The 25,780-nt window shown below is 44.6% G+C and overlaps 1 protein-coding gene across 1 annotated transcript in view; it reads left to right on the top strand.

Moving 5' to 3' along the window:
* The window catches only part of LOC143768639 (cell adhesion molecule CEACAM6-like), a 57,215-nt gene that overhangs the window by 26,634 nt on the left and 4,801 nt on the right, over positions 1–25,780 (top strand). The window contains exon 7 of the mRNA XM_077257280.1: positions 4,307–4,330. Within this exon, the coding sequence (XP_077113395.1) occupies positions 4,307–4,330 (24 nt within the window). The remainder of the gene's footprint in view (positions 1–4,306; positions 4,331–25,780) is intronic.

Raw genomic sequence — 25,780 nt, 5'->3', positions numbered from 1 at the left:
AGGCAGAGCACAGTGGCCCCAGGCAGAACATGGGGCCCCAGGCAGAGCACAGTGGCCCCAGGCAGAGCACAGGGGCCCCAGGCAGAACATGGGGCCCCAGGCAGAGCACAGGGGCCCCAGGCAGAGCACAGGGGCCCCAGGCAGCATTTGGGGCCCCAGGCAGAGAACAGGGGCCCCAGGCAGCATATGGGGCCCCAGGCAGAGCACAGTGGCCCCAGGCAGAGCACAGGGGCCCCAGGCAGCATATGGGGCCCCAGGCAGAGCACAGGGGCCCCAGGCAGCCTATGGGGCCCCAGGCAGAGCACAGTGGCCCCAGGCAGAACATGGGGCCCCAGGCAGAGCACAGGGGCCCCAGGCAGAGCACAGGGGCCCCAGGCAGCATATGGGGCCCCAGGCAGAGCACAGTGGTCCCAGGTAGAGCACAGGGGCCCCAGGCAGCATATGGGGCCCCAGGCAGAGCACAGGGGCCCCAGGCAGCATATGGGGCCCCAGGCAGCATATGGGGCCCCAGGCAGAGCACAGTGGCCCCAGGCAGAGCACAGGGGCCCCAGGCAGAGCACAGGGGCCCCAGGCAGCATATGGGGCCCCAGGCAGGGCTCAGGGGCCCCAGGCAGCATATGGGGCCCCAGGCAGAGCACAGCGATATTTTGGACCACTGTGCGGTGTTTCAGACCCCCTGTGTGATGTCTGGGGCCCTGTTCTTAAGTATATTAAAGATTAAAGTAACGTATATTAAAGTATATTATAGATCAAATTTTACACGTTTATGAGCACCATTGAGTGATATACTCAAGAATGACATAATTTTTCAACATTTTATGGTTTCAAACTGTAAACACTCAGAGTTTTTTTTACTTCAACCAGAAAACCTTAACGGTTCATAAAAAACTTGACTGTTCAGGATATGATAAAAGTCATAGTATTCTGAACCTTTAACTTATAAAGATACCTTTACATGGGGTGATTATTGGTTCCAGAGAGGCTTTCGGCCGATAATCGTACACATGGCTGGTGACAGGACAATACAATATAAACGTTCAAAGGTAAACACTGATAACATTAAAATCTAATATATAATTGCCTAGAATACTACTTCCGGCAATTTGTGCCAACTTCCGTGGCTTTGTCTGGAGATAATGTCCGGAGATAAGTGACGTCACCAGCGTCCTACACCCGCTCAGGGTGGACAAAGATATATGCCTTCGTGGTGCGCGGCACTTTTCTGATTGGTTGCCGCCTGCCGCGAGCGACCAATCAGAAATGTGCCGTACTGTCAAGAATTGTCAAGAGCTGGTGAGTGCAGCCATTTTTTGTTCTTTCTTACTATTATTTATTAATTGTATTATTCTTACATTTGAATAAATAAAGTATATATGGATTCTAGACTCCCGATTCTTTAGAATCGGGCTGCCATCTAGTAGATAATAAATAGATAATAGATCGATAATAGATAGAAGAAAGAAAGAAAGAAAATGAACGAAAAAAAGATAGAAAGGAAGAAAGACTACAGAAGGAAAGAGAGAGAGAGAAAGCAGTATAAGGCCGGCGTCACACTTGGCGTAAGACAATACGCCACGTATTATATGTCCGTACTACGGCCGTAATACGGAGAAATGTTCCCAAAATAGTGATCCGTAGTCAGGGTGTGTCAGCGTATTTTGCGCATGGCATCCTCCGTATGTAATCCGTATGGCATCCGTACTGCGAGATTTTCGCGCAGGCTTGCAAAACCGACATCTAATGGATTTATGTGCTCAAATGTTCGGGAAAACATATATACAGTATATATATATATATATATATATATATATATATATATATATATATGTCATTGAGACACATATATATATATTCTGTATTTAGATTTCATTCAGCGCGATATCTGTGAACAGCCGGTAATTCAATTGCCGGCTTTTCATTTCTCCTGCACAAACCCGACAGGATATGAGACATGGTTTACATACAGTAAACCATCTCATATCCCCATTTTTTTTGCATATTCCACACTACTAATGTTAGTAGTGTGTATGTGCAAAATTTCAGCGCTGTAGCTGCTGAAATAAAGGGTTAAATGGCGGAAAAAATTGGCGTGGGCTCCCGCGCAATTTTCTCCGCCAGAATGGTAAAGCCAGTGACTGAGGGCAGATATTAATAGCCAGGAGAGGGTCCATGGTTATTGGCCCCCCCGTGGCTAAAAACATCTGCCCCCAGCCACCCCAGAAAAGGCACATCTGGAAGATGCGCCAATTCTGGCACTTGGCCACTCTCTTCCCACTCCCTGTAGCGGTGGGATATGGGGTAATGAAGGGTTAATGCCACCTTGCTATTGGAAGGTGACATTAACCCAGATTAATAATGGAGAGGCGTCAATTATGACACCTATCCATTATTAATCCAATTGTTGGAAAGGGTTAAAAAACACACACACACATGATTTAAAAGCAGTTTAATGAAATAAACACAGCGGTTGTTGTAATAATTTATTGTTCTCTCAATCCATCAGGAACACCCTCGCTTGGAAAAATAATAAACGCACAAGATACATACCTTCTGGTGAACCGTCTCGTCCCACGAAGTAATCCATCTGAAGGGGTTAACTAATATTACAGGCAGAGCTGTGATAAACCACTCACTCATGCCTGTAATCCCCGGGTGCTGAAAGGAAAGCAGGATCTGTACTTAAATTGAGTCGCGGTGAGGCGCCCTCTGGTGGATGTTCTCATGAACTGCAGCCTGGGAACTTTTTCCCACGCTCCAGGTCATATGAGGACATCCACCAGGGGGCGCATCACCACGACTGAAGGAAATGTAGGTCAATGACCTACATTTCATTCATTCGCCGGTGTTACAGGCACGGAGCACAGCTGCATTTAGCAGGGCGCCTGCCTGTAATATTAGTTAACCCCTTCAGATGGATTACTTCGTGGGACGAGACGGTTCACCAGAAGGTATGTATCTTGTGCGTTTATTATTTTTCCAAGCGAGGGTGTTCCTGATGGATTGAGAGAACAATAAATTATTACAACAACCGCTGTGTTTATTTCATTAAACTACTTTTAAATCATGTGTGTGTGGTTTTTTTTAACCCTTTCCAACAATTGGATTAATAATGGATAGGTGTCATAATTGACGCCTCTCCATTATTAATCTGGCTTAATGTCACCTTCCAATAGCAAGGTGGCATTAACCCTTCATTACCCCATATCCCACCGCTACAGGGAGTGGGAAGAGAGTGGCCAAGTGCCAGAATAGGCGCATCTTCCAGATGTGCCTTTTCTGGGGTGGCTGGGGGCAGATGTTTTTAGCCACGGGGGGGGCCAATAACCATGGACCCTCTCCTGGCTATTAATATCTGCCCTCAGTCACTGGCTTTACCATTCTGGCGGAGAAAATTGCGCGGGAGCCCACGCCAATTTTTTCCGCCATTTAACCCTTTATTTCAGCAGCTACAGCGCTGAAATTTTGCACATACACACTACTAACATTAGTAGTGTGGAATATGCAAAAAAAAAGGGGATATGAGATGGTTTACTGTATGTAAACCATGTCTCATATCCTGTTGCGTTTGTGCAGGAGAAATGAAAAGCCGGCAATTGAATTACCGACTTTTCACTAACAGCGCTGCGTATTTCTCGCAAGTCACAATGCAGGTCCGTGTGGAATCCGTATTTTTCTCGCCCCCATAGACTTTCATTTGCGATTTTTTTGCACAATACACTGACAAACGCAGCATGCTGCGATTTTGTACGGCCGTAGAAAGCCGTATATTACGGATCCGTAATATACGGCTGATAGGAGCAGCCCCATTGAGAATAATTGTGCAGTATGTTATGCGAGTTTTACGGACGTAGTTTCTGCGCTCTTACGTCCGTAAAACTCGCCAGTGTGACGCCGGCCTAAGAAGAAAAAAATAAAACAAAGAAGAAAAAGGTAGAAAGTATAAAAAAGGTAAGAGAGAAAGAAAGAAAAAGAAAGAGAAAGAAAGAAAAGTAAATTAAAAAGGGAAGAAGGAAAGTTAGAAAGAAGAAAAGACAGAAGGAAAGAGAGATAAAGAAATCAATATAGGAATGAAAAAAGAATTAAATAAAGGTAGAAAGTATAAAATATAGCAGGAAAGAGAATGAAAGAATGAAATAAACAGAAAAAGAAAAGAGAAAGAAAGAAAAAGTAGAAAAAATACAAGAAAAAAGCGAGAAAGAAAATAATAGAGAAAGAATGAAATAGAACATGAAAGGACATGTTTTTTTCTTGCTACATTAATGAAGTTTGTGACTGATTCTTCTTTTCTTCTCTTCTTTATGTGCAGAAGATGAATGACTCCTTCTACACGGTGAGGATTCTCAGACATCACTAAATGACCAGAAATGTACATGACTTTTCTATTATTTTAAAGGGCGAACTCTGGAGAAAGCGGACACTGCTGTATATCATGTAGAATGTGTACATTATGTCTTCTCCAAGGTCTGAGAGGGGAAATACCTTTGCTGGAACAGAAGGCTTTTTTAGTGGAAGCGTCTTCCGTACATTGATTATCCACTTGTTAATATCAGGTTATAGTCAGGTTTATATTCCGTGCTGATTATTTTCTTAGTGCATTAAGCTATCTTAAATACTGAGCCAGGCTTGAGCCACAAGTGCTGGCTCCGGAGTTATGGCCAATGCTAGCAGCTTAACCCTTTAAATGCCACGTTCAGTAGCAATCATTGCATTTAAAAAAAAAAAATCAACAAATTGTAGTTGCCTAAATTTGCCAACTTTATTTATTTTTATCCTCACATTTAAACCGAAGTAATATATATATATATATATATATATATATATATATATATATATATATATATATATACCAAAACAGGGAAAAGAAGGCAGCACTCCAGTTCTTTTAAAGATGACAAAACTTGTGACGTTTATTCAGACCCACATCTCTATACGACGTTTCGGCTCCCACTGAGCCTTTCTCAAGCAGTGGGTGGTAACAATTCATGTGCTTTTATACATATAATCACCAATCATTTACATCCTGTGGTAGCCATATATGTGCATTAGATACGTGTATATAAATCATTAAAACTTGCTCCATGTGCTCTCATATAGATTGTAAAGTGCATTGTGCAAAAGTGCTCTGGTACAGGTATTAATCTCCATATTAATCTTGCTACTGTCACTTTCTTACAGTTTATATATATATATATATATATATATATATATATATATATATATATATATATGTTCATTGATGTCCCTTACCCCGCCGGACAGATGGAATCACACGGAGGATGCCATGTCTCTTGGTCTCAGCGTCCTATTGCTATTACTGCGCATGTCTCTACCTTACACACGCCCATGTTAGATCGCTGGCCAGTGAGAATGTTGCACCTGCGCACACCTCCTTTGTCCACATCGGACCGCCATCTTGGATGTGGCACATCTATTCTAAAGGGTTGAAACTTTCTCTATTAATTCCCTCAGTGAAGATGTCACTATTATCTTGCATTTCGCTATGTATTTATTGTAATATGAATAGATAACACTACTTATAACACTATAGATACCAATTAGGCTATTAAACACAGTGTACACTCTTAGCTAGCCGGACGACACCTTACCAAGGCTATCTCCGGCTGCCAATGGACCTCCCCATCCCTGTGGCAGGACCCATGTAAGTGCACCTATGATATGTCTAGTATCCAAATGTATAACTTGTCTGGGCATTCTCTCGATAATATAGAGCAAAAGGGAGGAAAAAAAGGGGGGGGGATTCTTTATAAAAGAAAAGAAAAATTAATTTCCATAGACAAATATTAATTGCTATGTTCATATTTATTTAAGGTTGTATAAATGATCTCAACTGGCCAACAGTCCAATATTGGGCAAAATTCATAATAAATATACTAATTCCATGGAAAAAATTATTGGAAATGGTAATATATATACTTTTAAATTTATGCATGTGTTCTCAGTGTGTTTCATTACATCGTCCGACCGAGCAAGGGGCATACACATCTTCTTGAGAATGGAGATATTCACTGAAAAAAACACAAACATTACATATATTAAAATATTAAAATTGGAGCATTTTATCAAACCATCTTACATATTTTATACTAATAACAGGAGTGAATATACCTCTAATTCCTAGATCCATACCTTTTCAGGGTTAGTACATGCTAGGGTGGATTTTAAAATCTACATTTAGCCCTTTCGGCTTTAATGTGTTCAACTCATATATCCATCGAAGTTCCAACTTTTTCAACAGGGCAGTTCTATCCCCCCTTGGAGAGATTTTTTAGAACAATAAGATTGAAGGAATGGTTTCAAGACAAGGATACAAACAATAGAGAAGCAAATAGCGAGTTCAATTCTAAATGTATGGAACTCAGAAAAGCCAGTGACTTTATACCACCAGTAAATTCTGCGATTATAAGTGCCTTTGAAAAAGTGGTAAAAAGGGAAATAGAAGAATTAAGAAACGGGGCTACAAAAGAGTTTAAACATCCCAATTGTTATGATCCCAGTGGTAGAGGATCTCTGATATTCCGGCAAGATAGCAAAAACATAAATACTGCTCTAGGGAGGTGGAAACTGGGCTAACCGCATACCTGATCCTAACACACACAACTAGAAGCAGCCGGTGAACGTGCCTACGTTGGTTCTAGACGTCTCGAGCCAGCCGGAGAACTGACTACCCCTAGAGGGAAAATAAGACCTCACTTGCCTCCAGAGAAATTGAACCCCAAAGATAAAGAAAGCCCCCAACAAATAATAACGGTGAGGCAAGAGGAAAACACAAACGTAGAGATGAACTAGATTCAGCAAAGTGAGGCCCACTAGTCTAGATAGGCAGAAAATAGATAGTGGACTATGCGGTCAGCAGAAAACCCTACAAAAACATCCACGCTGAACATTCAAGAACCCCCACACCGACTGATGGTGCGGAGGGAGAATATCAGCCCCCTAGAGCTTCCAGCGAGCCAGAAAATCCAATATTAAGCAAGCTGGACAAAAACACAGAAAAATGCAAACGATCCAAATTATTCAAAACGGACTTAGCTTTTCTTGCATGAGACAGACTGAAAGGAATCCGGAGGAGACCATATAGGTCTGGATACAACAATGCCAGGCAAGAGACTGAGTCCAGAGGAGACTTAAATAGGAAACACCCGCTGCTTAATGACACAGCTGGAGCTCAGGCCTGCAACAAGACATGCCTAACACAATACCGTTAGTGACCACCAGAGGGAGCCCAGAAACACAGTTCACAACAGTATCCCCCACTTGAGGAGGGGTCACCGAACCCTCACCAAGACCCCCAGGGCAATCAGGATGAGCAGCGTGAAAGGCATGAACCAAATCAGCCGCATGAACATCAGAGGCGACAACCCAGGAATTATCCTCCTGACCATAGCCTTTCCACTTAACTAAATACTGGAGTCTCCGTCTAGAGATACGAGAATCCAGAATCTTCTCCACCACGTACTCCAACTCGCCCTCAACCAAAACCGGGGCAGGAGGCTCAACAGCAGGAACCATAGGCACCACGTACCACCGCAACAAGGACCTATGGAACACATTATGAATAGCAAATGACACTGGAAGGTCCAAGCGAAAAGACACCGGGTTAAGGATTTCCAAAATCTTATAAGGACCGATAAAGCGAGGCTTGAACTTAGGAGAGGAGACTTTCAAAGGAACATGCCGAGAAGACAACCAAACCAAATCCCCAACACGAAGTCGGGGACCCACACCGCGGCGGCGGTTGGCAAAACGCTGGGCCTTGTCTTGTGACAATTTCAAATTGTCCACCACATGCTTCCAAATCCGCTGCAACCTATCCACCACAGAATCAACCCCAGGACAGTCAGAAGGTTCTACCTGGCCCGAGGAGAAACGAGGATGAAAACCAGAGTTGCAGAAAAAGGGTGAAACCAAAGTGGCAGAACTAGCCCGATTATTAAGGGCAAACTCGGCCAGTGGCAAAAAGGTAACCCAGTTGTCCTGATCAGCAGAAACAAAACATCTCAAATAAGTCTCCAACGTCTGATTAGTTCGCTCGGTCTGGCCATTAGTCTGAGGATGAAAAGCCGACGAAAAAGACAAATCAATACCCATCTTAGCACAAAAGGATCGCCAGAATCTGGACACAAACTGGGATCCTCTGTCAAACACAATATTCTCAGGGATGCCGTGCAAACGAACCACATTCTGAAAGAACAAAGGAACCAAATCAGAGGAGGAAGGCAATTTAGGCAAGGGCACCAAATGGACCATTTTAGAAAAACGATCGCACACCACCCAGATGACAGACATCTTCCGAGATACTGGAAGATCCGAAATGAAATCCATGGAAATGTGCTGTTATGACCCCAATGGCAGAGGGTCTCAAAAGTACATACCAAGTCTGCAAACACAAAAAACCAGCTCATAGGGCAGTGGTAACTGGGCTGACCATATATCTAATCCTAGCACCACAAATAGCAGCAGCCGGGGAACGTGCCTACGTTGGTTCTAGACGTCTCGCGCCAGCCGGAGAACTAACTAACCCTAGAAGGAAAAAGAAAGACCTTTCTTGCCTCCAGAGAAACAACCCCAAAAGTTGGATACAAGCCCCCAACAAATAATAACGGTGAGGTAAGGAGAAAAGACAAACGTAAGAATGAACTAGATATTTAGCAAAGAGAGGCCCACTGACTAATAGCAGAATATAGTAAGATGACTTATATGGTCAGCAAAAACCCTATCAAAATTTCCACGCTGGATATTCAAGAACCCCCGAACCGTCTAACGGCCCGGGGGGAGAACACCAGCCCCCTAGAGCTTCCAGCAAAATCAGGAATCACATTTAGTACAAGCTGGACAAAAAATAAGAGCAAAGCAAATAACCAAAAAACAAGGAAGCAGGACTTAGCTTAATTTTGCAAGATCCAAGACCAGCAGACAGGAGCAAACAGAAAGGAACTGATTACAACGATGCCAGGCACTGGACTGAGAAACCAGGAAGTTTATATAGCAACACCCCTGGACTAACGACCCAGGTGGGTGCCAAACTGAGGAAAGACAATCCCAGAGTCATATCACTAGTGACCACAAGAGGGAGCCAAAAAAGTCTAATTCACAACAGTACCCCCCCTTTAAGGAGGGGTCACCGAACCCTCACCAAGACCACCAGGGCGATCAGGATGAGCAGCGTGAAAGGCACGAACTAAATCGGCCGCATGCACATCAGAGGCAACCACCCAGGAATTATCCTCCTGACCATAGCCCTTCCACTTGACCAGATACTGAAGCCTCCGCCTGGAGAGACGAGAATCCAAGATCTTCTCCACCACGTACTCCAACTCGCCCTCAACCAACACCGGAGCAGGAGGCTCAACAGAAGGAACCACAGGTACAACGTACCGCCGCAACAAAGACCTATGGAACGCGTTGTGAATGGCAAACGACACCGGAAGATCCAAGCGAAAGGACACAGGATTAAGGATTTCCAATATCTTGTAAGGACCGATGAAGCGAGGCTTAAATTTAGGAGAGGAGACCTTCATAGGAACAAATCGAGAAGACAGCCATACCAAATCCCCAACACGAAGTCGGGGACCCACACCGCGGCGGCGGTTGGCAAAACGCTGAGCCTTCTCCTGTGACAACTTCAAGTTGTCCACCACATGATTCCAGATCCGCTGCAACCTATCCACCACGGAATCTACCCCAGGACAGTCAGAAGGCTCCACATGTCCCGAGGAAAAACGAGGATGGAAACCAGAGTTGCAAAAAAATGGCGAAACCAAAGTAGCGGAACTAGCCCGATTATTAAGGGCAAACTCAGCCAACGGCAAGAAGGTCACCCAATCATCCTGATCTGCAGAAACAAAACACCTCAAATAAGCCTCCAGAGTCTGATTAGTTTGCTCCGTTTGTCCATTAGTCTGAGGATGAAAGGCAGACGAAAACGACAAATCAATGCCCATCTTAGCACAAAAGGATAGCCAGAACCTGGAAACAAACTGGGATCCTCTGTCAGACACAATATTCTCAGGAATGCCGTGTAAACGAACCACATTCTGAAAGAACAAAGGAACCAGATCGGAAGAGGAAGGCAGCTTAGGCAAAGATACCGAATGGACCATCTTGGAAAAGCGATCACATACCACCCAGATGACAGACATGCCCTGAGACACCGGAAGATCTGAAATGAAATCCATGGAAATGTGTGTCCAAGGCCTCTTCGGGACAGGCAAGGGCAAGAGCAACCCGCTGGCACGAGAACAGCAAGGCTTAGCTCGAGCACAAGTCCCACAGGACTGCACAAATGACCGCACATCCCGTGACAAGGAAGGCCACCAAAAGGACCTAGCCACCAGATCTCTGGTGCCAAAAATTCCCGGATGCCCTGCCAACACCGAGGAATGAACCTCGGAAATGACTCTGCTGGTCCACTTATCAGGAACAAACAGTCTGTCAGGTGGACAAGAGTCAGGTCTACCAGCCTGAAATCTCTGCAACACACGTCGCAAATCTGGAGAAATGGGTGACAGGATAACTCCCTCTTTGAGAATACCAACTGGTTCTGCGACTCCAGGAGAGTCAGGCACAAAGTTCCTTGAAAGAGCATCAGCCTTCACATTCTTTGAACCTGGTAAATACGAGACCACAAAGTCAAAACGGGAGAAAAACAATGACCAGCGGGCCTGTCTAGGATTCAGGCGTTTAGCAGACTCGAGATACATCAGATTTTTGTGATCAGTCAAGACCACCACACGATGCTTAGCACCCTCGAGCCAATGACGCCACTCCTCAAATGCCCACTTCATGGCTAACAACTCCCGATTGCCAACATCATAATTCCGCTCAGCAGGCGAAAACTTCCTAGAGAAAAAAGCACATGGTCTCATTACAGAGCAACCAGGGCCTCTCTGCGACAAAACGGCCCCTGCCCCAATCTCAGAAGCATCCACTTCAACCTGAAAGGGAAGTGAGACATCAGGCTGGCACAAAACAGGCGCCGAAGTAAACCGGCGCTTCAACTCTTGAAAGGCTTCCACGGCTGCAGGAGCCCAGTTAGCAACATCAGAACCTTTCTTGGTCATATCCGTCAAAGGTTTAACAACGCTAGAAAAATTAGCGATAAAACGACGGTAGAAGTTAGCAAAACCCAAGAACTTCTGAAGACTCTTAACTGACGTGGGTTGAGTCCAATCATGAATAGCTCGGACCTTGACTGGGTCCATCTCCACCGCAGAAGGGGAAAAAATAAAACCCAAAAAGGGAACCTTCTGTACTCCAAAGAGACACTTTGAGCCCTTAACAAACAAAGCATTCTCACGCAAGACCTGAAACACCATCCTGACCTGCTCTACATGCGAGTCCCAATCATCAGAAAAAAACAGAATATCATCCAGATAAACAATCATAAATTTATCCAGATACTTCCGGAAAATATCATGCATAAAGGACTGAAACACTGAAGGAGCATTAGAGAGCCCGAAAGGCATCACCAAGTACTCAAAATGACCTTCGGGCGTATTAAATGCAGTTTTCCATTCATCTCCTTGCCTAATGCGCACAAGGTTGTACGCACCATGAAGATCTATCTTGGTGAACCACTTGGCACCTTTAATCCGGGCAAACAAGTCCGACAACAGAGGCAAAGGATACTGAAATTTAACAGTGATTTTATTCAGAAGCCGATAGTCAATACAAGGTCTCAAAGATCCGTCCTTCTTGGCCACAAAAAAGAATCCCGCACCAAGAGGGGAAGAGGATGGACGGATATGCCCCTTCTCCAGAGATTCCTTGATATACGAACGCATTGCGGTATGCTCAGGTACAGACAGATTAAATAATCTTCCCTTAGGAAATTTACTACCTGGAATCAAATCTATAGCGCAGTCACAGTCCCTATGAGGAGGAAGAGCACTGGACCTGGACTCGCTAAATACATCCTGGTAATCAGACAAATACTCAGGAACTTCCGAAGGAGTAGAGGAAGCAATAGACACCGGCGGGGAATCACCATGAATTCCCTGACAGCCCCAACTTGACACAGACATTGCCTTCCAATCCAAGACTGGATTATGGGTCTGTAACCATGGCAGACCCAAAACGACCAAATCATGCATTTTATGCAGAACAAGAAAACGAATCACCTCCCGATGTTCAGGAGTCATGCACATGGTTACCTGTGTCCAAAACTGCGGTTTATTTTCCGCCAATGGCGTAGCATCAATACCTCTAAGAGGGATAGGATTTACCAACGGCTCAAGAACAAAACCACAGCGCTTGGCAAACGACAGATCCATAAGACTCAGGGCAGCACCTGAATCCACAAACGCCATAACAGGGTAGGAGGACAATGAGCAAATTAAAGTCACAGACAAAATAAATTTAGGTTGCAAATTACCAATGGCGACAGGACTAACAACCCTAGTTAGGCGATTAGAGCATGCTGATATAACATGTGTAGAATCACCACAGTAAAAACACAACCCATTCTGACGTCTATGATTTTTCCGTTCATTTCTAGTCTGAATTCTACCACATTGCATTAAATCAGGTGTTTGTTCAGACAACACCACCAGAGGATTCGCGGCTTTGCGCTCCCGCAAACGCCGGTCAATTTGAATAGCCAGCGCCATGGAATCATTCAGACCTGTAGGAATGGAGAAACCCACCATCACATTCTTAATGGCTTCAGAAAGGCCATTTCTGAAATTTGCGGCCAGAGCACACTCATTCCACTGAGTAAGCACGGACCATTTCCGAAATTTTTGGCAATACACTTCAGCTTCATCCTGACCCTGAGAAATAGCCAGCAAGGCTTTTTCTGCCTGAATTTCAAGATTGGGTTCCTCGTAAAGCAATCCGAGCGCCAGAAAAAACGCATCAATATTTGCCAATGCCGGATCTCCTGGCGCTAGCGAGAAGGCCCAATCCTGAGGGTCGCCCCGTAAGAAAGAGATAACAATTTTTACTTGCTGAGCTGAGTCTCCAGATGAACGGGGTCTCAGAGATAGAAACAATTTACAATTATTCCTGAAATTCCTAAACTTAAATCGGTCTCCAGAGAACAGTTCAGGAATAGGTATTTTAGGTTCAGACATAGGACTACTGGTAACAAAATCTTGTATGCCCTGCACACGAGCAGCAAGCTGATCCACACTTGTAATCAAAGTCTGGACATTCATGTCTGCAGCAAGCACAAGCCACTCAGAGGTAAAGGGGAGGAAAAAATAGAGAGGAAAGAAAAAAAAAACTCAGACTTTCCTTTCTTGTAATCCCACTTTTGCAATGCATTAAACATTCAACCTTGGCCTGGCATACTGCTATGACCCCAATGGCAGAGGGTCTCAAAAGTACATACCAAGTCTGCAAACACAAAAAACCAGCTCATAGGGCAGTGGTAACTGGGCTGACCATATATCTAATCCTAGCACCACAAATAGCAGCAGCCGGGGAACGTGCCTACGTTGGTTCTAGACGTCTCGCGCCAGCCGGAGAACTAACTAACCCTAGAAGGGAAAAGAAAGACCTTTCTTGCCTCCAGAGAAACGACCCCAAAAGTTGGATACAAGCCCCCAACAAATAATAACAGTGAGGTAAGGAGAAAAGACAAACGTAAGAATGAACTAGATATTTAGCAAAGAGAGGCCCACTGACTAATAGCAGAATATAGTAAGATGACTTATATGGTCAGCAAAAACCCTATCAAAATTTCCACGCTGGATATTCAAGAACCCCCGAACCGTCTAACGGCCCGGGGGGAGAACACCAGCCCCCTAGAGCTTCCAGCAAAATCAGGAATCACATTTAGTACAAGCTGGACAAAAAATAAGAGCAGAGCAAATAACCAAAAAACAAGGAAGCAGGACTTAGCTTAATTTTGCAAGATCCAAGACCAGCAGACAGGAGCAAACAGAAAGGAACTGATTACAACGATGCCAGGCACTGGACTGAGAAACCAGGAAGTTTATATAGCAACACCCCTGGACTAACGACCCAGGTGGGTGCCAAACTGAGGAAAGACAATCCCAGAGTCATATCACTAGTGACCACAAGAGGGAGCCAAAAAAGTCTAATTCACAACAATGCGCGTCCAAGGCCTCTTCGGGATAGGCAAGGGCAAAAGCAACCCGCTGGCACGAGAACAGCAAGGCTTAGCCCGAGCACAAATCCCACAGGACTGCACAAAAGAACACACATCCCGCGACAAGGAAGGCCACCAAAAGGACCTAGCCACCAAATCTCTGGTACCGAAAATCCCAGGATGTCCTGCCAACACCGAAGAATGAACCTCAGAAATAACTCTGCTGGTCCATCTGTCAGGGACAAACAGTCTCTCTGGTGGGCAACGATCAGGCCTATCAGCCTGAAATTTCTGCAGCACTCGTCGCAAATCTGGGGAAATGGCAGACAAAATCACTCCCTCTCTGAGAATACCAGCCGGCTCCGAGACTCTCGGAGAGTCAGGCACAAAACTCCTAGAAAGTGCATCAGCCTTCACTGTCATGAATCCCAATGGCTAGGGATAGCACAGGACAAGCAAGGTACAAATATATAACGGACGAGCTCTAGGGTGATGGAACCTGGGCTGACCACTGCCCTACGCCTGACAAACGCAACTAGAGATAGCCAGGGAGCGTGCCTACGTTGGTTCTAGACGCCACGCACCAGCCTAAGAGCTAACTAGTACTGCAGAGAAAATAAAGACCTCACTTGCCTCCAGAGGAACGAACCCCAAAAGGTATAGTTGCCCCCCACAAATATTGACGGTGAAATGAGAGGAAGGCACACACATAGAGATGATATATATAGGTTTAGCAAATTGAGGCCCGCTGTAAACTAGAAAGCAGAACGATACAAAAGGGGTCTGAGCGGTCAGCAAAAAACCCTAATCAAAAAACCATCCTGAGATTACAAGAACCCATGTGCCAACTCATGGCACATGGGGAGAACCTCAGTCCACTAGAGCTACCAGCTAGCATAGAGACATAATAAGCAAGCTGGACAAAAAACCAAACAACTGAACAGCAGCACTTAGCTTATCCTGAAAGATCTGGGAGCAGGTCGGCAGGAACAAAACAGAGCACATCTGAATACATTGATAGCCGGCAAGGGAATGACAGAAAGGCCAGGTAAAATAGGAAACACCCAGCCTCTGATGGACAGGTGGAAACCAAAGGCCGCAACCCACCAAAGTCACCCAGTACCAGCAGTAACCACCAGAGGGAGCCCACAAACAGAATCCACAACAGTACCCCCCCCTTGAGGAGGGGTCACCGAACCCTCACGAGAACCCCCAGGGCGATCAGGGTGAGCTCTATGGAAGGCGCGGACCAAATCAGTCGCATGAAAATCGGAGGCGACCACCCAGGAATTATCCTCCTGACCATAACCCTTCCACTTAACCAAATACTGGAGTTTGCGTCTGGAAACACGAGAATCCAAGATCTTCTCAACAACATACTCCAATTCTCCCTCCACCAGCACCGGAGCAGGAGGCTCAACCGAAGGAACAACGGGCACCTCATACCTCCGCAACAACGACCGATGGAACACATTATGAATAGCAAACGATGCTGGGAGATCCAAACGAAAAGATACAGGGTTAAGAATCTCTGAGATCCTATAAGGACCGATGAACCGAGGCTTGAACTTAGGAGAAGAGACCTTCATAGGGACAAAACGAGAAGACAACCACACCAAATCCCCAACAAGAAGTCGGGGACCCACGCGGCGACGGCGATTAGCAAACTGCTGAGTCTTCTCCTGAGATAACTTCAAATTGTCCACCACCTGATTCCAAATCTGATGTAGCCTGTCCACCACCGCGTCCACTCCAGGACAATCCGAAGACTCCACCTGACCAGAGGAAAAACGAGGATGAAACCCCGAATTACAAAAAAAAGGAGAGACCAACGTGGCAGAACTAGCCCGATTATTAAGAGCAAATTCGGCCAGTGGCAAAAAAGCAACCCAGTCATCTTGATCAGCAGAAACAAAACACCTCAAATAAGTTTCCAAGGTCTGATTAGTTCGCTCCGTCTGGCCATTCGTCTGAGGATGGAATGCAGACGAGAAAGACAAATCAATGCCCATCTTGGCACAAAACGTCCGCCAAAATCTAGACACAAACTGGGATCCCCTATCAGAAACGATATTCTCCGGAATCCCATGCAAACGAACCACGTTCTGAAAAAATAAAGGGACCAACTCAGAGGAGGAAGGCAACTTAGGCAAGGGCACCAAATGAACCATCTTAGAAAAGCGGTCACACACAACCCAGATAACGGACATTTTCTGTGAAACCGGGAGATCAGAAATAAAATCCATGGAAATGTGCGTCCAAGGCCTCTTCGGGATGGGCAAGGATAACAACAACCCACTGGCCCGAGAACAGCAAGGTTTAGCTCGAGCACACACTTCACAAGACTGCACAAAGGTACGCACATCCCTAGACAAGGAAGGCCACCAAAAAGACCTGGCCACCAAGTCTCTAGTACCAAATATTCCAGGATGACCAGCCAACACAGAAGAATGGACCTCGGAGATGACTCTACTGGTCCAATCATCCGGAACAAACAGTCTTTCTGGTGGACAACGATCCGGTTTATCCACCTGAAACTCCTGCAATGCACGTCGCAAGTCTGGGGATACGGCAGACAATATTACCCCATCCCTAAGGATACCAGTAGGCCCAGAGTCTCCAGGAGAGTCAGGCACAAAACTCCTGGAAAGAGCATCTGCCTTCACATTCTTTGAACCTGGCAGGTATGAAACCACGAAATTGAAACGAGAAAAAAACAACGACCAACGAGCCTGTCTAGGATTCAAACGCCTGGCAGACTCAAGGTAAATGAGATTCTTGTGATCAGTCAAGACCACCACACGATGTTTAGTACCCTCAAGCCAATGACGCCACTCCTCAAATGCCCACTTCATGGCCAAAAGCTCCCGATTACCCACATCATAATTGCGCTCGGCGGGCGAGAATTTTCTAGAGAAGAATGCACATGGCTTCATCACCGAGCCATCAGAACTTCTCTGTGACAAAACCGCCCCCGCTCCAATCTCGGAAGCATCAACCTCAACCTGAAAAGGAAGTGAAACATCTGGTTGACACAACACAGGAGCAGAAGAAAACCGGCGCTTAAGTTCCTGAAAGGCCCCCACAGCCGCAGGAGACCAATCAGCAACATCAGCACCCTTTTTAGTCAAATCAGTCAAAGGTTTAACAATACTGGAAAAATTTGCAATAAACCGACGATAAAAATTAGCAAACCCCAAGAACTTCTGTAGGCTCTTAACAGATGTAGGTTGTGTCCAGTCACAAATTGCCTGAACCTTGACGGGATCCATCTCAATAGTAGAAGGAGAAAAAATGTACCCCAAAAAAGAAATCTTCTGGACTCCGAAGAGACACTTTGAGCCCTTCACAAACAGAGAATTGGCCCGCAGAACCTGAAACACCTTCCTGACCTGTAGAACATGAGACTCCCAGTCATCAGAAAACACCAAAATATCATCCAAATACACAATCATAAACTTATCCAGATATTCACGGAAAATATTGTGCATAAAGGACTGAAAGACTGACGGAGCATTGGAGAGTCCAAAAGGCATTACCAAATACTCAAAATGGCCCTCAGGCGTATTAAATGCGGTTTTCCACTCATCACCTTGTTTTATCCGCACCAGATTATACGCACCGCGAAGATCTATCTTAGTGAACCACCTAGCCCCCTTAATGCGAGCAAACAAGTCAGTCAATAATGGCAATGGATACTGATATTTGACTGTAATCTTATTCAGAAGGCGATAATCTATACAAGGCCTCAGGGAACCATCTTTTTTTTGCCACGAAAAAAAAAACCTGCTCCCAGAGGGGACGAAGATGGACGAATATGTCCCTTTTCCAAGGACTCCTTAATATAATTCCGCATAGCAGTATGCTCTGGCAGTGACAGATTAAATAAACGACCCTTAGGGAACTTACTGCCAGGAATCAATTCTATAGCACAGTCACAATCTCTATGAGGAGGGAGCGAATTGAGCTTAGGCTCCTCAAAAACATCCCTATAGTCAGACAAAAACTCAGGGATCTCAGAAGGAGTAGATGAAGCGATTGAAATCGGAGGTGCATCATCATGAACCCCCTGACATCCCCAGCTTAACACAGACATTGTTTTCCAGTCCAGGACAGGATTATGAGTTTGTAACCATGGCAGACCCAGCACTAGTACATCATGTAAATTATACAGTACAAGGAAGCGAATCACCTCCTGATGAACGGGAGTCATGCGCATGGTCACTTGTGTCCAATACTGCGGTTTATTCATAGCCAATGGTGTAGAGTCAATTCCCTTCAGAGAAATAGGAACTTCCAGAGGCTCCAGACTAAAACCGCAGCGTTTAGCAAATGACCCATCCATAAGACTCAGGGCAGCGCCCGAATCCACATAGGCATCGAAGGAAATGGAAGACAGTGAAAAAATCAGAGTCACAGACAAAATGAACTTAGGCTGCAGAGTACCAATGGCAAAAGATTTATCAAGCTTTTTTGTGCGTTTAGAGCATGCTGATATAACATGAGCTGAATCACCACAATAAAAACACAATCCATTTTTCCGCCTATAATTTTGCCGTTCACTTCTGGACTGAATTCTATCACATTGCATAGTCTCAGGTGCCTGTTCAGAAGACACCGCCAACTGGTGCACGGGTTTGCGCTCCCGTAAACGCCGATCAATCTGAATGGCCATAGCCATAGACTCATTCAGACCTGTAGGCGTAGGGAACCCCACCATAATATCCTTAATGGCCTCAGAAAGACCATTTCTGAAGTTTGCAGCCAGGGCGCACTCATTCCACTGAGTAAGCACCGACCACTTCTGAAATTTTTGACAATATATTTCCGCTTCATCATGCCCCTGAGAGAGGGCTAACAAAGCCTTTTCAGCCTGAATCTCCAGGTTGGGTTCCTCATAGAGCAATCCCAATGCCAGAAAAAACGCATCCACACTGAGCAATGCAGGATCCCCTGGTGCCAATGCAAATGCCCAATTCTGAGGGTCGCCCCGCAGGAAAGATATTACAATCCTGACCTGTTGAGCAGGGTCTCCAGAGGAGCGAGATTTTAAAGAAAGAAACAATTTACAATTGTTCCTGAAATTCAGGAAGGTAGACCTATCTCCAGAGAAGAACTCTGGAATAGGAATTCTAGGTTCAGACATGGGAGTGTGAACAACAAAATCCTGTATGTTTTGAACTTTTGCCGCGAGATTACTCAGGCTGGAAGCCAAACTCTGGACGTCCATGTTAAACAGCTAAGATCAGAGCCATTCAAGGGTTAAGAGGAGGTAAGAAGCAGCTAGACAGCAATTAAGGGCTAGGCAGCAAAACTCTGAAGGGAAAAAAAAAAAAAAAAAATTCCCTTAAACACTTCTTTTTCTCCTGCTTCAGCCCAAACAATTAACACTTTGTGGGCCGGCTATACTGTCATGAATCCCAATGGCTAGGGATAGCACAGGACAAGCAAGGTACAAATATATAACGGACGAGCTCTAGGGTGATGGAACCTGGGCTGACCGCTGCCCTACGCCTGACAAACGCAACTAGAGATAGCCAGGGAGCGTGCCTACGTTGGTTCTAGACGCCACGCACCAGCCTAAGAGCTAACTAGTACTGCAGAGAAAATAAAGACCTCACTTGCCTCCAGAGGAACGAACCCCAAAAGGTATAGTTGCCCCCCACAAGTATTGACGGTGAAATGAGAGGAAGGCACACACATAGAGATGATATATATAGGTTTAGCAAATTGAGGCCCGCTGTAACCTAGAAAGCAGAACGATACAAAAGGGGTCTGAGCGGTCAGCAAAAAACCCTAATCAAAAAACCATCCTGAGATTACAAGAACCCATGTGCCAACTCATGGCACATGGGGAGAACCTCAGTCCACTAGAGCTACCAGCTAGCATAGAGACATAATAAGCAAGCTGGACAAAAAACCAAACAACTGAACATCAGCACTTAGCTTATCCTGAAAGATCTGGGAGCAGGTAGGCAGGAACAAAACAGAGCACATCTGAATACATTGATAGCCGGCAAGGGAATGACAGAAAGGCCAGGTAAAATAGGAAACACCCAGCCTCTGATGGACAGGTGGAAACCAAAGGCCGCAACCCACCAAAGTCACCCAGTACCAGCAGTAACCACCAGAGGGAGCCCACAAACAGAATCCACAACACTTCACGTTCTTTGAACCAGGCAGGTACGAGACCACAAAGTCAAAACGGAAGAAAAACAACGACCAACGAGCCTGTCTAGGATTCAGGCGCTTGGCAGACTCGAGGTAAATCAGATTTTTATGATCAGTCAAGACCACCACACGATGTCTAGCTCCCTCGAGCCAATGTCGCCACTCCTCAAATGCCCACTTCATAGCCAACAACTCCCGATTACCAACATCATAGTTCCGCTCAGCAGGCGAAAATTTTCTAGAAAAGAAGGCGCATGGCTTCATCACGGAGCCATCAGAACTTTTTTGCGACAAAACGGCCCCTGCACCAATCTCAGAAGCATCAACTTCAACCTGGAAGGGAAGAGAGACATCCGGCTGGCACAAGACTGGCGCTGAAGTAAACCGACGCTTTAGCTCCCAAAAGGCCTCCACGGCCGCAGGAGACCAATTAGCAACATCAGAACCCTTCTTGGTCATATCCGTCAAAGGTTTAACCATGCTGGAAAAATTAGCGATAAACCGACGGTAAAAATTAGCAAAGCCCAAGAACTTCTGCAGGCTCTTAACAGATGTGGGCTGAGTCCAGTCATGAATGGCACGGACCTTGACTGGGTCCATCTCCACAGTAGAAGGGGAAAAAATAAAACCCAAAAAAGAAACCTTCTGTACCCCAAAGATACATTTTGAGCCCTTCACAAATAGAGCATTCTCCCGCAGAACCTGAAACACCATCCTGACCTGGTTCACATGGGACTCCCAATCATCAGAAAAAACAAAATATCATCCAGATAAATAATCATAAATTTATCCAGATATTTCCGGAAGATGTCATGCATGAAGGACTGAAACACAGAAGGGGCATTAGATAATCCAAAAGGCATCACCAGGTACTCAAAATGACCCTCGGGCATATTAAATGCCGTTTTCCATTCATCTCCCTGCTTTATGCGCACAAGGTTATACGCACCACAAAGATCTATCTTGGTGAACCAACTGGATCCCTTAATCCGAGCAAACAAATCAGACAACAATGGCAAAGGATACTGAAATTTAACCGTGATCTTATTCAGAAGACGATAATCTATACAAGGTCTCAAAGACCCGTCTTTCTTGCCCACAAAAAAGAATCCTGCACCAAGAGGAGAAGAGGATGGGCGAATATGTCCCTTCTCCAAAGACTCCTTTATATAACTCCGCATCGTGGCATGCTCTGGCACAGATAAATTAAAGAGTCGTCCCTTAGGAAATTTACTACCAGGAATCAAATCTATAGCACAATCACAGTCCCTATGAGGAGGAAGGGCACTGGACCTGGCCTCATTAAATACATCCTGAAAGTCTGACAAAAACTCAGGGATCTCAGAAGGAGTAGAAGAAGCAATAGATAATGGAGAATCGCCATGAATCCCCTGACACCCCCAACTAGACACAGTCATAGCTTTCCAATCTAAAACTGGATTATGGGCCTGTAACCATGGCAGACCCAAAACGACAACATCATGCATTTTATGCAGTACCAGAAAACGAATCACCTCCTGATGTACAGGAGTCATGCACATGGTCACTTGCGTCCAATACTGAGGTTTATTCTCTGCCAATGGCGTAGAATCAATTCCTCTAAGAGGAATAGGATTTTCCAAAGGCTCCAGGACAAAACCGCAGCGCTTGGCAAATGACAAATCCATCAGACTTAAAGCAGCACCAGAATCCACAAAAGCCATAACTGAGTAAGAAGATAATGAACAAATTAAAGTCACAGACAAAATAAACTTAGGCTGAAAAGTACCAATGGCGACAGGATTAACATTTTTTTTTAAGCGTTTAGAGCATGCTGAGATAACATGTGTTGAATCACCACAGTAGAAACACAACCCATTTTGACGTCTATGATTTTGTCGCTCGGCTCTGGTCAGAATTCTGTCACATTGCATAGAATCAGGTGACCGTTCAGACAGCACCGCCAAAGGATTAACAGATTTGCGCTCCCGCAAACGTCGATCAATTTGAATGGCCAGAGCCATTGAATCATTCAGACCTGTAGGGATAGGAAACCCCACCATCACATCTTTAATGGCTTCAGAAAGACCATTTCTGAAATTTGCGGCCAGTGCACACTCATTCCATTGAGTAAGCACGGACCATTTCCGAAATTTTTGACAATATACCTCAGCTTCGGCCTGACCCTGAGAGATAGCCAGCAACATCTTTTCAGCCTGATTTTCAAGATTAGGCTCCTCATAAAGCAAACCAAGTGCCAGAAAAAACGCATCAACATTCACCAATGCAGGATCTCCTGGCGCCAGAGAGAAGGCCCAATCCTGAGGGTCGCCGCGCAAGAAGGAAATAACAATCTTAACTTGCTGAGCGGAATCACCAGAGGAACGAGGTTTCAGAGACAGAAACAATTTGCAATTATTCCTAAAATTCAGGAACTTAGATCTATCTCCAAAAAACGGCTCAGGAATAGGTATTTTTGGTTCAGACATAGGGTTATGGATAACAAAATCCTGAATGCTTTGCACCCTAGCAGCAAGCTGATCCACACTAGAAGTCAGAGTCTGGACATTCATATCTGCAGCAGAGCTCCAGCCACTCAGAGAAAAAAAAAAAGGGGATGGAAGAAGCTAGGCAAACTGCAGCAACACAAAAAAAAAAACACTCAGAACTTCTTTTTAATCCCGCTTCTGCAATGCAATAAACATTTTCTTTCGGCCTGGCATACTGTTATGATCCCAGTGGTAGAGGATCTCTGATATTCCGGCAAGATAGCAAAAACATAAATACTGCTCTAGGGAGGTGGAAACTGGGCTAATCGCATACCTGATCCTAACACACACAACTAGAAGCAGCCGGTGAACGTGCCTACGTTGGTTCTAGACGTCTCGAGCCAGCCGGAGAACTGACTACCCCTAGAGGGAAAATAAGACCTCACTTGCCTCCAGAGAAATTGAACCCCAAAGATAAAGAAAGCCCCCAACAAATAATAACGGTGAGGCAAGAGGAAAACACAAACGTAGAGATGAACTAGATTCAGCAAAGTGAGGCCCACTAGTCTAGATAGGCAGAAAATAGATAGTGGACTATGCGGTCAGCAGAAAACCCTACAAAAACATCCACGCTGAACATTCAAGAACCCCCACACCGACTGACAGGGCGGAGGGAGAATGTCAGCCCCCTAGAGCTTCCAGCGAGCCAGAAAATCCAATATTAAGCAAGCTGGACAAAAACACAGAAAAATGCAAACGATCCAAATTATTCAAAACGGACTTAGCTTTTCTTGCATGAGACAGACTGAAAGGAATCCGGAGGAGACCATATAGGTCTGGATACAACGATGCCAGGCAAGAGACTGAGTCCAGAGAAGACTTAAATAGGAAACACCCGCTGCTTAACGACACAGCTGGAGCTCAGGCCTGCAACAAGACATGCCTAACACAATACCGTTAGTGACCACCAGAGGGAGCCCAGAAACACAGTTCACAACACCCAATGTTACAAGGGAGGAGTTTGGGGCATTACAGGAGCTTGTCCATGATGACGACATCATCATTAAACCCGCAGACAAGGGTGGTGCTGTCGTCATCATGGACAAGTTGAAATATATTACGGAAATTGATGGTCAACTAAAGGATGAAAAAGTATATCAAAAATTGAATGGGGACCCCAAATTTAACATCATGGGGGAGATTAAAAATTGTCTACAAGAAGCACTAAACAAAGGTATAATAGACCAAGATCTCATGGATTATCTGTATATAGAATTTCCAAGAACTCCAGTGTTATACACGACCCCGAAAATCCACAAATCACTGATAGACCCCCCTGGACGACCCATAATGTCAGGGGTGGATTCAGTATTTAGTAGGATGGGAACATTCTTAGACAAAATTCTAAACCCTATTGCTAAAAGCTGTAAATCTTACATTAAAGATACCACAGATTTCTTGAACAAACTTGAAACAATAAAATTGGAGAGAGAAGTGATTTTGGCATCATTTGATGTCATCTCACTCTATACTTCAATTGAACATGAATCAGGTATAAGAGCAGTTGAAAAGAAGCTAAATACTATTGAGGTGTCTATGGAAGGTAAAACATTTTTACTGAAACTATTGGAAATAATTTTAAGGCGGAGCTATTTCCTTTTCGGCGATACATATTACTCGCAACAGCGTGGTACGGCAATGGGGGCCAGTATGGCCCCAGCCTATGCTAATCTTGTAATGAGTGTCCTGGAGGAGGATCTCGTCTATGTGTCCCACCACTTCCAACATGTTGGGGCGTGGTGGCGATACATAGACGACATCTTCCTCCTTTGGACTGGGACAGAGAGAGAATTGGAAGCTTTTCATAAGTATCTTAACGAAATAGACCAAACCATTAAATTTACATTGATCTCTTCCAGGTCAAATATACAGTTCCTAGACGTCTCTATTAAACAGATTAATGGAGAACTAACAACTACTTTATTTACTAAAAAAACTGACAAAAATAATCTTCTAACATTTGATAGTCAACACCCTCACAGTATGGTGAGATCAATACCTCTCAGCCAACTGTTCAGGGTACGTAGAATAGTGAAGGAAGAAAATGAGATGGAAGGAGTGATAGACAAACTTGTAAAAAAATTTATAGAGAGGGGATACCCAAAGGGACTATTGAACAAAGTAAAGGATAGGACCCTGAGAAAGGATAGAAGGGAGTTACTTAAGAAGAATACAGAGAAAAAACCATTGATGAGAATACCATGTGTAATGACCTACACTGAGGAAAGTAGATCAATATCAGAGATAATTAGGAAACACTGGAGTATGTTGGAAAAATGCCTTCCGAATATAAAGGAATTTGGGGAACCCCCACTCTTCTCATACCGTAGAAGCAAAAACATCAAAGATCAGGTAGTAAAATCGGATATTGGCCCTTTAAAAAGACTTGGCCAGACAACAATAACAGGCTTTAGTCAGAAAGGCTGCTTTCCATGTCTTTCATGTGTAAATTGTACATATATGATGAAGGGGTCTAGCTTTAAACACCCAGAAACTAATAAGGAATACACAATCAGACAATACCTAACATGCAACTCTGATTATGTCATAAATTTATTAGAATGCCCATGTAAATTATGGTACATTGGAGAGACCACTTGCGAATTGAAAACTCGCATGAATAATCACCGCCATTCGATAAGGAAAAAACGATTAGACCTCCCGGTCTCAAAACACTTTGCAGAAGCGAAACATACAGAGAAAGATCTGAAATTTAGAATAATAGATGGGATTTCTGCCCAAAGGAGAGGGGGGGATAGAACTGCCCTGTTGAAAAAGTTGGAACTTCGATGGATATATGAGTTGAACACATTAAAGCCGAAAGGGCTAAATGTAGATTTTAAAATCCACCCTAGCATGTACTAACCCTGAAAAGGTATGGATCTAGGAATTAGAGGTATATTCACTCCTGTTATTAGTATAAAATATGTAAGATGGTTTGATAAAATGCTCCAATTTTAATATGTTAATATATGTAATGTTTGTGTTTTTTTCAGTGAATATC

The sequence above is a fragment of the Ranitomeya variabilis genome, chromosome 4 (assembly GCF_051348905.1).
Source record: "Ranitomeya variabilis isolate aRanVar5 chromosome 4, aRanVar5.hap1, whole genome shotgun sequence".
NCBI classification, from domain to species: Eukaryota; Metazoa; Chordata; class Amphibia; order Anura; family Dendrobatidae; genus Ranitomeya; species Ranitomeya variabilis.
Note: the sequence above shows the minus strand (reverse complement) of the source record. Positions and strands in the feature narration are given on the sequence as shown.